The sequence below is a fragment of the Phlebotomus argentipes genome, unplaced genomic scaffold, assembly GCF_947086385.1.
Source record: "Phlebotomus argentipes unplaced genomic scaffold, Phlebotomus argentipes genome assembly scaffold_4, whole genome shotgun sequence".
Classification (NCBI taxonomy): Eukaryota; Metazoa; Arthropoda; class Insecta; order Diptera; family Psychodidae; genus Phlebotomus; species Phlebotomus argentipes.
The window spans coordinates 3276113-3292565 of NW_026776174.1; the positions used below are offsets into that span (position 1 = coordinate 3276113).

At 39.7% G+C, this 16453-nt stretch overlaps 2 protein-coding genes across 2 annotated transcripts in view; both read right to left on the minus strand.

Moving 5' to 3' along the window:
- LOC132258064 (uncharacterized) overlaps nt 1-3368 on the minus strand; it is a 36722-nt gene extending 33354 nt beyond the window's left edge. The window contains exon 1 of the mRNA XM_059755165.1: nt 2692-3368. The gene's annotated coding sequence lies outside the window, so the exon portion shown is untranslated. The remainder of the gene's footprint in view (nt 1-2691) is intronic.
- A 4245-nt stretch (nt 3369-7613) lies between these two features.
- On the minus strand, nt 7614-16415 carry LOC132257926 (protein O-mannosyl-transferase 2). Its single transcript, XM_059754994.1, has 10 exons — nt 16366-16415; nt 16124-16213; nt 15492-16065; nt 15135-15434; nt 14864-15070; nt 14368-14608; nt 13110-13258; nt 12845-13010; nt 12127-12267; nt 7614-8626 (listed from the first exon to the last, which is right to left on the minus strand). The coding sequence occupies exons 1-10, from the start codon at nt 16413-16415 to the stop codon at nt 8433-8435; spliced, it is 2112 nt and encodes a 703-aa protein (XP_059610977.1). The 3' UTR covers nt 7614-8432.
- Between the last annotated feature and the right edge of the window lie 38 nt (nt 16416-16453).

The window sequence follows — 16453 nt, forward strand, 5'->3', positions numbered from 1 at the left end:
TTTGTTAAAATGCTGAGATGGAATCTTGTGCATTTCCCATTTTCTCACATATTGCACTGTTGAGCTTTCCTCGTACATATTATCTCGGTGTATATCAAAGGGAATGTTTCAATATGAAGAATTCCATGCATTTATATTGCAAAACATGATCAGGAATCATTTTCTTGCTGCAAGAATCATTCTGCACACGTTGATAAAAATATGTAAAATAGGATTTTACCTGTATAATTTCTCAGAGTCAGCTATTTCGGTGTGTAACGATTATTCACTTTCATTATTTCCTGGTGTTTGCGGTGTTTGCCCATTTTGATAAAGGTAGAAGCCGTGAAAGTCATAGGAAATTGAATAAGCGGTGTGTGCCACATTGATTTAAGGAGCATGTCTAAATGAAGAGTGGCATTGGTAGATCAAAAGATATCTTTTCTTCTACCACCCAATAATCGCTTCGCGTAAAATCAATATGTGACCCACATTTGTGCAATTCTAAATCGCACTGCTGGAATTTCTCTCCTCACTTCGCGACAATAATTGCACGGAGTTATTTAGCTTCAGGCAGAAGGGAAAAAGTAAGTTTTGAAGCTGTAAATCATGCTCGCGTGTACTTTAAAGCTGCACACCCTCGACGAGCTTCTTTTTCTCTAGATCTCCACTCATGTTGGCACTATTCTTTCTATATAGAGAGTTAGCCAGTTCAGTGTTCAGACTAAAAGATTCTGACCTTGTTGCTAAATTGCGGAACATGAGGAAAATAGCGGAAAATGTATGGATGAGACAAATTTATTAAAAAGGTACAACAATGGAGCAGAAAATTCCAATTTTCCATGACATTGGAATGTACAAATGAAAAGCTTCTAATTTTTTTTAATGTTCATATCTTACAGACTTCAGTGTTCAATCATGTCATGATATTTCTATCTAGAAATAGGATAATAATTTAACTCAAATCCACTACTAATCTTTTATATGATCTCATGTGTACATTATCCTGTGGGATGTACACAGTGTGGGAAAAAAAATCCTATTAAATCCTTCACATTCGCTCCTTTATCACCCAATCTTCTTCTATCGCCCCTTCCATCACAGCATGTTGGCGAGTGAATGAAATTATTCACAGTGTAAAACCAACAAAGCACTACACTCTCAGCTTGCAAATTGTGTAAGGATATATGTATATGCTAGTGTACACAGGAGCTGAGAAATTCCTTTTAGGATGCTCTCTCTCTCTTGTGAATTTTTTATCATAAAACCACCCACACAGCACAGGATTACGTCTTAGCCTAACAGGATACGGAATAATAGTGTTGAATTTACTTTTGCATTTTGACCTCTTTGTCCACTGTGTTCTCTGGGTATCCCTTTGAGACGTGAAATCGGTCCTTGACACATTTGGGGCAATAACATCTAAGATAAATGATTGGGCTGTGGAGGAACTTGCGTTTGTGTGCTTTTTCTTGGGACCAAAATTAAATTTTCCTTTATACAAAATTGGTAAAGTCTTGATTACAACAGAATATAAAATATCAATCACACATTATGAAAACTATTGGTTACAATCGAAGATCTCGCATAACTTTAATTCAATAACACTGTGCTCGAACACAATGTTTGATATGCAAATGCTCAATGGTTTGTGTTCTCCGGGCAAATTCAGACCACGTAGCACATTTGTCTTACAGATATAATTGTTATTTCTTGGAAACGAAGTTGTGGTATTGACAGAAACACTCTCTATATTATTGATAAAATATGCCATCTGCAATATTGAGGGGATTCAATGCATTAATAGAACATAACGAGGTTGACTGAGTTGATATTATTATTCTAAGTTTTGGCATGTTGAGATTTATGTTTATTAAAATTAAGTTCTTGATAGACCTATCATGTAACATGAAATGTGTATGTATTATACTTTTGTCAATATTTAAATCAGGCGATCAATGCTAATGAATGCATTCGGTGGGAATAAGTTGTTCGTAGTCTTACTCGTGTGCTTGATACGTATGTCTTATCTTATGTGCCAAAATTCATATTGATTATACATATAAGTATGTAATAAATCCTTTTAAAAGTTTAACATGCTTTACATATTGAATCAAATTGAAATGGAGTTGATAGGCTTACTACTAACTTCGCCTTGAAGACTTCCGGAAGGGTTTCAAAATTGACTAAAGCTTGTCGTAGTGCTTCCGTAACTTTGTGGCAACTAATAACAGGCCCATTACAGGAGCACAGCTGTGATTTTTCCTTAGTCGTTTTGGGAAATGGATCGAACAGGAGTGAAACCACAGTAGTTTGCCTTCATTTTCCAAAGAATCGTACGGACTACTTTTTCTGGGGAAAACTTTGTGTCTCAGCACTGCTTAGCGCAAATTTCACCAACTTGCGCTCCTGGCAGAGCAATTTTGTGTGTGTCGGAAAGAAATGAGCGCGTAACCGTAATAAAATAGTGGAGGCGCCTGGTGATCTGTTGAATATGTTGGTGGATTTGCCTTCCCTAAAATACTTTGCACTTCATCCTTTCTCAATCTCTGCCTCAATTCACACCCCATTCCACCTTATTCATGTGATGTGTACTGTACGTGGAAAACGTGGGTCTAAGTCAGAGATTTGGTGTGGAATTTAAGTGGAGAAAACAAAAGCTATTGTCTCCTCCTTCGGTCTCAACTTTTACTACCAATTTATTCTAATTACCTCAATAATTGCGCGATGATTGCTTTTCCTGTGCCTTTTTTCCCAGTTTCCTTTTTCCTCCTGCTTTTGTCACATTATTTACAACGGTGACACGTCATTTTGTTATTAAATTGCAATTTAAAAGCACAATTTTTCCGCAATGTTGAAAATGAGATGAGGCTCGCAAAAAAGCCCGTGACAACCGCAATGTTGTATTATCGAACAAGATATACAAAAACGTATACTTTACATGCGTTGTTTTTATCGCGAGAGCTTTAAATTAATTCAGAAAACAGGACGATCGATGAGGGTCACAATGTACGTTTTAATTTCATGACTCGCGCTAGGAGGGATATTTCTCATCCAATACACTCAGCTAATACACGTTCATTTCTATCGATTGACGACATAAATTATTTACATCATCACGGGTTTTCATTATACCAGCACTGAAAAAGCTCTCCACTATGTTGATGTATTTAAAGTCCGCATTTCTCGTGTGTCCTTCGAGCCTCGACAATTGCAGATGACTCCGCAGTGCCACTGACGTTATAACTATTTCCGATGCAAAGTTCCAGTGAAAAAGATCAGGCAAAAGCCAATCACGCCGTGTTCCGTGCTACCGAGGTGAATCGTGACTATTTCCGTGTGTTCTGTCACTCACTGAATGATGTTGTTGGACGGATTGTGAATATAGGGGGGCAACAGCAACGGATAATGCGATTTTTCAGCCCCAATGTTTGGGCTTCGGTCGCGAGACTGACTCGTTACGACTCGCGAGAAGTGTTTCCCACCAGTTCGGCTGCCTCCCGGCACACGTCACCCCTCACCTTTGACACCGAGCTCCATGAAGTGGCCAGAGATCATGCGCAGAGCATGGCTAGAGCTTTCCACTGAGCCAGCATGCTCTCACTTCCCCAGCATCGAAAGGCAGTGGCGGGCACGGGAATGCTGTCTGTATGTATAGATTTGGGATTTTCAAGCATACATTGTGACTGAATCCATGGTCATGTGAAAATGCAAAGAGCGAGAGAGAATCAAGCCACCAAAATAGTGCCTTGCACACGTCCATCCATTTCCAACTGCTTCATTTGTATCATTAACCTATTTCACTGGATGGCACTCTCAGCAGCTTCCGACCTTTCACCCATCATCAACGCACTGGCAAAAAATCCCTCTGCATCATAGTTATTTCCACAGCAAAACACCTTTCCACAAATCATGCAGATCTGACATCAAATCAACTCCATGGCTTTCCTCACCAAGTAAACTGGAACACCCAGAATGTCCAAACAGCTCCTCTGCAGAGCAATGAAAATGACCTGAAAAGCAATTTTCACGTAAAGCTTTTATTAGAAAAGTTATTAGTTATTTCCAAAGTTGACAACAGAGAAAAGTTTCATTACTTACACACTTCTCATGCGGTAATTGACAGGGTTATAAAGAAACATTTTGCAGATAAAGGCGCACTGCAAAACAACGAGACATGAGAAATATTGCACTTTTATCTAGTTTATTTACACACACTTCAAAATGCCAAAATTTTAGATAAACTGAGTGTGAGTGTAAAACGGTGGCACTGCTTGAACAAATAAATAGAAGTTTGGAGAAATAATAAACCACAAATTTCATATATTAAAGTTGTTTTGTGCATTTTCTACATCACATTTAATGCTATACATGTGATTAAAGGGATAAATTTGGCTGAAAGTGTGCTGAAATGAGTGAAAAGTTGTTTTATAAAGTGAAAATTCAATTTGTCTGAATGCATTTTCGTAAATTCATGTTGAAACACATTTATCTCGAAAAGTGACCACGTTGTCGCAATACTTTCTTGATTTGCGCGGATTGTGCACTATTTCAGTGCTTGACTGAACTCTGGAGATAAGTCAATTGAATGTGTGACAATTACGAGTGGACTCTGTGTCAACCAACTCTCGCGCATTTCGTGGATTTCGCCGGGTGAAAGGGAGTCACTTTTGGATAGAGGTTCGCCGGCACTCGATTTCTCTGCCACCGGAAGCTGGACAATATGTTTAAATTGCATCAATTCGCATAAATCAGACGACTCGCAGAGCATCAGAGACAATTTATGAAATTTATCACATAACGCTCGTGTGTGCTGCCATTCGCTTGTTATTCGCAGTCTGAGGAATTTGAATCATTCTGCAAGATTATTCAGCTTGGAAGCACTTTAAATATTTTTTCCCAATTTTTTTTTTTAGGATTATCCACCTCATTTTCGATGGACCATTTAATTTTATTCCCCATGAATCTCTGGAGACCCATCGTCGATTTAGGGGACAATAATAATAATAACACAGAAACCCTCGAGAGGCAGCTAAAGGGAGGGCAAAAAAATATCACTGGAATATGTAAAGCAACCAGTCTCAGGTGAGGCAGAAGTTTTAAGGGGTTGAGTAAGCCGAGGAGAAGTAATTTGGTTCAACTCCGTAGGCAATTGTGGAAAAGTAAATCGGATAAAAACATGTGAATAAGATTGAATTCTTTGGAATTTTAACTTAAATGGCTTTTGCAATGAATGCCCCTAAGAATACCTATCGAAAAATTTCAATTGAAGCAGCCAGTCAACTGAATAGATTGGACATTAATGGCATTTTTTTATTCCTATTGAATCACAAAGAAAAATCCGCAGTACAAGTAATGAGATTTTCTTACTTGAAAATCACTGCAACTGACAAACAGTGGGAGAGCGAATTGTAACTTTTACTTAAGATGGCAACAAGGATGGCAATTTTCAGTTTTAATGAGATTTCTTTTCGTGAAGTCTGAGAGGCGTTTTTGATAAAGTCAAATGGAGATTCTTGGCATAAATAATTTAGGTCAAAGCGTACATTAAATAATTTTGAAAAGCTTCCGCTATTCGTTACTTCATTATATACTCACATCATATTGTCCTTCATTATAATTTTTGCAATTTTGTAATGGGGACACAATATATATCTGGGAGAGTCCATTTCGCTGGGACATTTCAGGCCAACAGAGACAATAACGAAAAAAATGTATTTGGGCACAATTGCCATTAAATGCAAGAGCGTCTATTCAATTTCCGTATGGATATGACAATAGAGAGATAAATATACATATGTTGGGCGTAGTTATATGGACGAAGAGGACATAATATAGAGGGTATGGTCACATAGAGGGTCGTTAAAAAGCTCTTTTCCAGACGCAGAGATTTTCCTCTCCATTGTATGAGAATATAAAATTCTCTGTGGGGATTTGTCTCCATAGCAGTTAGTGTAGTTTTCATGAAATAAACATACACATAGTGTCACATCCATAAGACATGGCCTCTGGTGACCACAATGTTCCGCTTATAGGACGGCTGTAACGCCATTTCCGCAGCATCCATCCTAAAGCACCCGAAACTCCCATTCAAAACAGCCAGCGACAAACGCGGAAACTTCCTCTCCATGTCAAATCTGATTTTGAATCACGAAAACACACCATATCACAAGAAATATGGTAGAACACTTGAGACTATTATACTTATTCACATTTCAACTGGCTGAATGGTGTTATCTCAACTTTGATGGGAGGCCACAGATAAAGTGCCAAAACTGTGGTTGTCACCATTTGTTTGACAATGGCTTTTGTATAATTTATTGGAAGTTGCGCGGAGTATGGCAAATGTATATATTTGCATTATTCCTAATGATACAGATAGACATGGAAATATCACATCGTGCATACTTGGTTGCCACTCACAGCGGATTTACAAGTTCAATTGATCCCAAAATGCATTCATTTGCCATGGGAAATGGTGCATATGACAGGCACTAGAGCTCAAACAACAACGATGAGGGCAAGAATAAGTTGAAAAGATCATCACAGAAGTTATCGCAATACATAAAGTTCTACCTGAAAGCTTACGTGAAATCCTGCGTTAGGTAATGGCTTTAAATATATCTCATATATTTAATCATCATGATCTTTACATGAGTTTTTCGGATCTTCACATGATTTAAATTAACAATATAAAAGGCTAAAATTGAAAATGACAATAAGTACATATATTCCAATCCTGAGTTGATAATAATAATTTCCACGTGAAGGATTTGAAGCGTCGATTTTCATGAATTTTGCATTAGCAATATTTCACTAGAGAGCTAATAAGTTTTACTGTTTGTAACTAATTGAAATTAGTTTGTAAATCAATAATGCGATTATTAAGTCCGCACTGAAATGGTATTAATCAGGCAATATGGAATGTGTGACGCCTAAAAACAAGGCGTGAAATTGAACAGGAATTGGGAGGAAGCGTGATGGGATTTTTCTGCCTGGCTGAGGATATTGTTTTGCATTAAATTAGGAAATGTAGCATATAATCAGAAATTGTGGTGCTGCTCATTTAAGTGTGGTTGCAAGCGATGCAAGATGAGAATAAAGCGGAAAACTTGGCAAATTCATCGTAACAGTTGTACATCAAAAATTTAATTCACCGCGTAATTACTTTGCAAATCATTTACTCACTTATGCACAACTCCATCTTTCTGCACATGATACAGGATGTGAGCAACTACGAGGGATTATGAGTCCCAAATAAATTGAATTCAACCACTACAAACAGGATAAATTTATTGAAAAATTATTTCATGCACATTTAAGCTCATTACGCGATAGCATGCAATTTCGCACTCGTAGTGAATAATTTATCAAGCAGTGAAAATGTTAAATGAGAATTGAAATGCATTATGCATTGTTATCCTTGGTAGATTGGATTTTTCTTCGCCAAAATTATCATTCCAATTCTGCCAAGAGGAATCCAGTTGGATGTGCAAAATTTCAAATGAACTTTATATATCAATTTAGTTAGTGATGCACTATAAGAGCATAATTAAATCCCCACTATGGTAGCTTCTGAGTCATTAATAATCTCATGCATATTTCCGCATTAATTTTAGAATACCCCAAAGGCACCACAGAACAAGCGAACGGACAAAAATGATGGGACAACGTGCAATATAATTCAACATCGCACCGGCATTAAGGGGAAATGATGAAGTGGAAATTAATAGTTCTCCTGCAGGAATAAGCGAGGAAAGTCTCTGCACTTTAAGAGCGATGGGATTTTTTCCCGTGCGGTGTCGAAAAAAAAACTTTTCCACTCCACCATCTTCTGTACACCATTTAATTATTCTTCGTTGTTCAGCCAAGTTGTTTGGCGGTGGAGAATCTCATAAATCAGAAGCTGACCACCATATGGACAAGAGCTCTCCACATCGAGTTTCGTCACATTATTGCTTCTATTTTTGCACCGACACGCCAAGAATTGTTATACGGAATTATCGGCAACAATGTCCGGAGAGATTAAAAAAGTTTCCATAATGATGAAAGATTAGAAAAAAAGAGATTGCTGCAATCAAGATGAATTGAGGGAACGCGTGGATTAATTGTTGTACACAGAAGCAATTAATTACAAAATATATTCCACTTTATTGAGACAATAAATTAAAGATAGTAAAAAAAAATTATATATCTCTAAATAAATTATAATGATTAATCAACAGGATGGAAGATGTAAAAGAAATAACAAATTTATGTTACTTATGGCAATTTTATCCATATATTGTTGAGATATTTCTTTTGCATTTTCTGGGGAAAATACATGTGTCACATAGAAGTCTCTTTTCTCAGCTCTTCTCCAAATTATAACTATTGATTGTGACAGTTTAGGTTCAGATCTTTATCTTCCACTGTGGAGGGTGATGTATTGTCGGTCGAACGGGAAGTTAATCTCAAAACTCCCATGACTCCATCCATTTCAGGCCATTCATAGTGGAATTGGCTTCACCGGCTGATGGACCCTCCATTCCATAGGCGAGCGGTGCAAATTTCAGGAAGCTCCACCCCAGGACGCCCAGAGAAGCCCCGAGCAGTGTCTGTCTGAGCCAGATGGGGAGACGATGTGTCAAATAATTGAATACAACACCTGCAAAAACACGGTAATATCATCAAATTCAATTTCTTCCTGGGTGTTCATGTCGGGACATGAATGGTGTGGGATTTGCGAGGGTGCACGTGGAGTTGGAGGCTGCCGAAAATATGATAGAGGAAATGTGTGAGTTTCCGGAGAGCGCATCGCAAGAATATGTATGTGTGTATCTTTGCCTCCTCCTCGAGCTATGAATTGCCAAGGCATAAATTATATTTAAATATATTTTACCACCGAAATTCGCCCCAATTTCACACTGTATTGATTTTATATGAGTAAATCCCCAGGAGGCGGATGATTTTCCGCCACTTTGGCAAACAGCAGCGAGGTATCTTGGCGGAAGAGCGTCGTGTGCAGAAGCCGCCAAGTGTTGCTAGTCAGCGCAACTGTTTTCAATTAGTATTTCCAATACCATGACCTTAATTAGACGCTCTCAAGAGTATGACAAGTGGGAGGCTCGGTGGCACGCTGGCAAAGTCGTGCCATAATTGCATTCTGCATTGTACAATTCATCCAATTATACACCTATGCGCCATCACATCATAAGCGGCATTTACCCTCATCTTCCGCATGAAAGGGTTGCGCAACATCAGACGAAGATGACAACAAAGGCTGACCATCGCCTCAGCGGTGATTAAGCAATCTAGACGTTATTATCAAAGATTTTTGCGCAACACTCTCTCCATTTCGCCCCATATAACTCAATTGTAATTAACCGAAACTTGTTGTTGACTTCCTTTCGCCCCGTCAACAAGCGATGCCACTTCACCCCTTTCGCTGGCAGCTTCCAAAAGCGTCACACATCGCAGTTTTCCGGTTGAATTACCACCCACCGGATCCCACATAAAATACGCATCGCGTATAATATTTGTAATGATAATTAAATTTGGCCCCTGCTAATATAGCAAACGTGTTCAGTGCGCGGAATAATAATAATACTACGTACGTTTCGTTGAACACATATATTAATTTTATAGCTCAAGATATTCATGTTGTTTCAGCACCCACTTTTATCCCACCAGCATCTACGCTTCATCTCCCGCATATAGCAGTTCTGTGCGCCACAATGGAGCATAAGGGACGTGAGATGGGTAAGTGGGTGTCTGAAGGGATTCCCTGAGACGGTGGAAAAGAGCTTCAACGCCACCTTTATGCTTTGCCACGTCGCACGTGAAAACTTTGCAGCTTATTGTTCACCATCACGCCCACCCATTCGCAATGGAATGTGACAAACTTTGAGGAGTACGAAAGAATGTTGAGAATAATCACGCAATTTCATCGATTTGCTCTGCACAATTAGCACTTTATCTGCTCTGCAAACGGTCAAGATTTATGGAGGGTTGCATCCAGACAATGGGGAAGTGGGAGATGATAAATGGGTGAAAATGAGGAAAATCTCATTTGATCTCTGACCCAGCATGAGGGCGGTGAGGAATGAATAAACAAAATTTACTGTGAGAACATCCTTATTACATTTTAAAAACATTTACCTGCAGCTGATACTCTGTTAATCATCGTAAATTAATCAGACTTGAAATTAATTTAAGGCAAACATTAACGTTTTTATTACGTTACACACACAAGAGGGATCGGGAAAAAGCTCCCTTGCATTGAGTGAGTTAGAACGAAGGTTCAAGTTATTGTTAGTTAAATTACAAAATAAGAAAATGCAAGGTTTTTGAAAATACTTCAGTTTCCTGGAAAGACGAGTTGTTTTACAACAATATTTGTAGATTTATAGAGAGCAAAAGTTTAATTAAAGTGATTCTCATGAGCATTGAATGTTATCTTCGGTATCGGGAATTTTTTCTTCTTCTTGCAAGCTTTGTGCTATAGAGAAAACGATCTTATTTGCAATACAGCCCACGTTAAATTGAATACAGTGTTTGGAAGGAATTTAAATAAATTCTCGAGTTTTATTGTTGAGTTGAGAATTTATCGCCTCCTGGCGATGGAATGTATTTTTGGCGAAACAATTGATGAAATAAATTTTCCATCAATTCACTGCGCTCACGGTGAGTGATACACAAAGGAGAGCGAACACATTCAATGGAGGGATAATATAAATTGGCGCCCTTGGCGGAAAAGTTCAATGCGCGAGTGGGAAGATTCTCAAGCCAAATAAGCTGGAGGGAGAGATGAATTCAGCTCCTTTTTCACCTGCATTGCTTTCAAATTGATTTCCTTCGCTATTTTACAATTCTTTACTGCTTCCCCCAAAAACAACCCGCATAAATTATACGAGAGGTTTTTATTTCCTCTATTCCATTCGTAGTTCTTCTTCTCTTTCTCCAGCCTCAACCCCAAAGTGCTCAAATAATTCATGAAGTGCTCCACATGAATTAACAGTGGTGCACTCTCTTTGGGGGAAGTCTTGTGTCTCCACAACTTGAGTCCACTCCAATTTGACCTGGGAACTAATTTAACATTAACAAACACAAGAGACGCTCCCTTTGGGATACAGTGCAGCAGGAAAAACTCTGCTGCATTGAGACACTCCAGCGAGGTATGGTTGAAAAATATTTGCAGAACCCAACTGAGGCTGTTACATTTTTCTCACTCTGATGCTTGCATTCACTGTGAATTATTTCTCTTGTTTACCCCAACAAACTTCCGTCCCGTGGAAATATTTTCACATGCCTGGAGAACGCAGCAACAGGAGCACTTATATTTTGGCTCCATCTCATGTTCCGAGACGTTGAATATTTTAATTAAATTCTGCCTGCTTCTGGGCATTATGGAATAGTGGGCAGTTAAGAGTACTGCACAGCATGTGTTTTCTTTTGCGCGCAAGGAAGGAAAGTCTCGAGGAAAAGAGATACAGCCAAATACAACATGTATTTTATGTTTTCCACATGGGCACATTTATGTGATCGTCTCTTCAATTTATTCATCCCATTCGCATGTGGCAAACAAAGGTCATTTCAGCCATAAAATGCTCCCCAGACGATTCTTCCACGGAAAACTTCCCTCCATACGTCAGACAGTTTAGAAACACAGCAAATGCGCTTATTCAATATCGAGCCTGGCAAAATGTACACTTAACTCCTAAGGGGTAATCATGCGGAAAAACATGTTTATACATATGTACGTTGTTGTTTGAAATTCGATATAAACTGGAGAAGATCAAACCATGTTTGACCTCACGTAATGATTTGATACTATAATAAACAATTCAATCAAACTTCTCTTGATCCAATATTATATCATCTCAAGATACATAATTAACATTGCAATCCATGTCAATTGCAGAATGAAGAGAGAGTCATTAAAGAGTATTGTTGGTTAATTTAAGGAGAAAAAAAATCTACTGTCTTTTTGTAAATGTAAAGTTTTATGTATAAATATGAGGAAATGAAAAGCCCTGCGAGCTTTTCGCGCACAGTGTGTTACTTTAGAGACAGAGGAGAAGAAAGCAAAAGCAATCTCGGTGCGAGTTAATGTCTCTGGAGGAGAATGGTTTTGTCGGTGAGAGTCGATAAATAAAATTTTATTACCTGTTAGCATTGAATTGAAAATGAGCGCGGGAAAGTAGTGGTGGAAGTAGAGAACTCGTCCCATCGCCCAGAATGGCAAGTAGTGGAGCAGCCAACCGCCGAACAGCCAGGCGCCCGCTCTCAGAGATCTCCATTTAGATGCTGTGGAGAAAATCAAGCAAGGATATTGCAAATATCTGTGGTGAGAATGCGAATAATGAATTTAGAAATTGAAATTCACCCACAGAAGATTATCCTGCCAAAGCAAAAGAGTGCACCGCATGCCGAAAAAGGTGCGGAATTCAGGAGAATATAAGGAGAATATAATTGTAATAAATATTTATGATCTTGTTGAGAGGGATGAAAAATCCGTATTGATTTTCACAACTCGCCATGGGTGAAAATTGATACAGCTATGTGACTTTCAATGGAGTCTGCAGTATTTCATAAATGTTTTATGCTCCTTCTGTAGAATGTGAAATTTCGAGAATATGTATGTACAATGCATGTATGCTAAAGAAATTGAACGGATCTATCCATCATTTTCTATCTGCACAAGGAAATTCAATTACTCTGACTGTCACAGAGAAGAAAAAAAATAAACATTATGCATGATAAATGCATTTTTCAACAGTTAAAAGCACACTGAAATCAAATTTAAGAATGCAAATGCTGTCTAAGCTTGTTGCCTCTGAGCCGTAATTATCATTTGTAAATTAGGTGATAATTGCACTTTTACACTCACCACTGTCAGGATTAGTGGAATCCTCGTATCCTCGCTCGAGGCGAATGGTTGAGATGACGAAGAGAACGAGGAAAATAGCGATGAACACCAAATTGCTCCACCAGATTATAGGATTTCCCAGTAAGTACACTCGATAAGCAGTCCCTGAGAAAAATTGGCCCTGTTGTGTGGAGAAAGTCACAGAGAACAACAATAGACCCGTTGAGAATCATATTAGGAAAATCCCAGTTGGGAGACACAGAGCAAAGGCTGAACTAACCCTGTAATTTATTGGCCACTGCCACGGCTGGCTGGTGACTTCGCCCTCCTTGGGCTTCAGGCCGGCATTTCCCTGGATCATGACCGCATGGGACTCGAAAAATCTGGACAGGAATCCCGGTGCATAAACCTCAAAGTTCACTTTGGGCACTGGAAGCAATTTCATTGGTATTCAATTAGCAATTACATTTGGGAAGCCACATCCTGTTTTCCGTTTGTCACAGCATTCCACACACACACACAGACACACTAACACACTCTCATTGGGTTGGGAAATAAGGAACAATTGACTTCCATCCATTGTGCGTACATTCATCCCCTTTATAGCAATTCCCAATCCTACACAATAGCTCCACTCGTAGTCTCATCGAAGCCACAAATGACTTCACACTCAGTTAGAAGTTATGGATCATCATCACATATCGGAATCATATAGCCATTGTTTTTCATTCTATTGGGACATCAGGATTAATTAATGGAATAATGAGGATTTCAGGCTTTTCGCATGCTGAAATTAGTCTTTTAGCTACATATATTCATTATTTGGAGCGAAAACGCATGAATCGTTGGAAAGCTTTTCAACTCAATTCACCGTTTCTTGATAATCTCCAGACATTTATCTCGAGCCTTTTTATTGGAGCCTTCAATGCACAATATTTGCCTCAAGAGATTTCTCTACCCTCATGTGTTATTCGCATCAATGTCAACTGTGAGAGATGAAACACGCAGTCATGATGAGAATCTATATGGGAATTAAAATGGCTCAGACTCGCTTTCCCATCTCATTCAATTTTCCATTTGTACCTTTCCTTATCTTATGTTTATTTGCAATTCGCCAGCTCCCCTCCAGGCCACACAGATAAGCACGGGCGATAAAGGTGATGCGAGTGGCGCCCCTTCTTTGTTTCTTGTCTATTGATACACCTGTCGCGGTGGGTTACATTTGAAATTGAAAAATAAATGTTGAATCACCCAAGTTTACAAGCTTTCTAAACACCACCGCACATCTTCCTCTACCCGTCGTTTTCCCGGCGCCCCGGGAAGTGTAATCCCCGCGAGGATTGTTGAATTTTCCGATTGTGTGTGTGTGTGTGTCTCACGTGGCTGACAATGAGTCGGATGATTCAGGTGGTATTTCAGGTGACTGAGCGTGTAGTGGGATCAATAATGGAAATATCCCTTTATCACCGTCATCTTAACAAGGGCCACCCTGGCATGGCTCTTTGTAATGCTAATGGGAAAGACCACTGAATACTCACGTCTCTCGAATTCATTATCCTCCACATTCCACCGGGCGCTGCCGTCCCGAAGATTGGGATTACATGTGACTTCCTGCTGCTCAAATCCCCATTTCGGCAATTGCTTACCACTGGTGGTGAGGGCGCAATTTTGCAGGTAGTGGATAAACAACAGGCTCGACGTTACAGTTTCGACGCGCTCATTTTCATGTCCGCCCACAATGATCACTTTCCACACGTCGTTTGCATCGCCCGTTCCATTCTGTCGGCATAACATTGGATAGAGCATTAGAGAAATTCAGAGATAATTCACTGCACAAAACACAGTTTTGCATACAACAACAGAACAGTGTTTCGCAGCGATTAGTTTTATGCAAAAAGAAGATTAATCTTCTAAGCTTCAACTATCATAAATAAAGCCATGCAATATTTGAGTGAAATATTTCAGGAGTTTTCATGAAATCCAACAATCCTTATCACCACAATTCACCACCAAATAATGCGCAGAGACACGAACCTCGCCATATCCTGTGACTTGGTAGTGCTTTTTGGTGAGCGGTGCTTGCTCAGGATGTGAGTGGAGATTTCGCACAGTTTGGACGTGTTCCAGCCTCACCAATTGACCATTCTTCAGGATATCCACCTCACCCTTCGGCTTCAGCTCCTTGTTGTAATATTTCACCCGCCATTTGTTGTTTTCGTCCTTGTGGGTGTACGTTGTGATCTGCAAGGAAGCAAATGATATTTCTCATGTCGCAAACAAGTCCTTCGCCCATCCATATCCTCACTTGCTGTTGTCGCGCTCCAGCGCCTTTCGGATAGAGATGCAGATGCGAATGTAAATAGCCGCCGCCTGTCTTGTGGTTCTTTATGCTCACCACAGCACCGTAAGCCACATGTCTGGGCATGCTGGCGTTGTGGAGGGAATTCCCAATCAATCTGGACTGGAAGGCAGAACTGTAGAATCCATCGCCATTGCCACTCCTATTGAGAATCTCAAGGTGGATGTAGAAGATGAACATGTACAGAAATGCCGGCCAGATGATTAAAGTGATGGCTCTCGCTATCAACTGCTTCACTGTGAACATCTGCAAGAAGAAATCTCTTAGTTGGACTGAATTTCGAGGAATGTCTGCAATTCTAACCACAGGTTTTGCGAGATTGCCGAGAACATTCCACAGGTCACTGATGGTGTGCAATCCTACAAGGAGCACCACGAATAGTCCTACGAATTTCACACTTATCGTGCAAGCGAGCATGAATCCTGTGAAGATAAGCCAAAACCACCAAATCCCGGTAAATGACTTCTCCTCTTCCGTGGCCTTTGTTATCTTCACCATGCCCAGAACCGAGGCGGTCATGAAGAACATCAGGATGGGATCCAGCAGGATGTATTGGTTGAGAGTTATCATGCCGACGTCCAAAACAATATAGGCGGCTGCCATGAAAGATGCCTGAACGGATTTAGTTAAATCGTGGACAATGTCGAAGGACATGGGAGCAATCAGAGCCCCGAGAGTGGTGCAAAATATCCTCATTCCCTCATATCTGGTGCCGTTGTACTTGTCTCCGGGCTTCTCAAATGGATACGTGCCGTTGTAGCCGGTCAATTTGCCGGAGAGCGCAATCAGCATCTTCCCAAGGGGTGGATGAACATCGAAGAAGAATGTTCGATTGATGTACCAACTTCCCATTTTCCCAAAGTGAGTTTCATCCCAACTGCAAAGAGTGGGAATTAGAATATAGGCCAAACATGCTTGCTGCCAAAAATACTCACCAAATATGATCGGGTTCTGTGACTTTGTAGAACCTCGTCAGGACTGTGCAGAGCACAACAATTGCGAAGACGGTCCATTGGTGCCTGGAACTAATACATCACATTTAGAGACTCTCCAAATCACGAGAATCCCAAAAACCCGGATATTGTTGACAAAGGTAAGAAGAGAAAGTTTCGGGTTCGTCGTTCACTAAATGGCAATCTTTCGTTTTTTATCCACTCCAACTACAAATTATCCTTACCTAGACTCTGGTTTCACTCTCTTTGGTGATTCAGATGATTTTTCCGTCATATTTTAGTCTCTTTTACACAACACTTGCCCTAAAATAC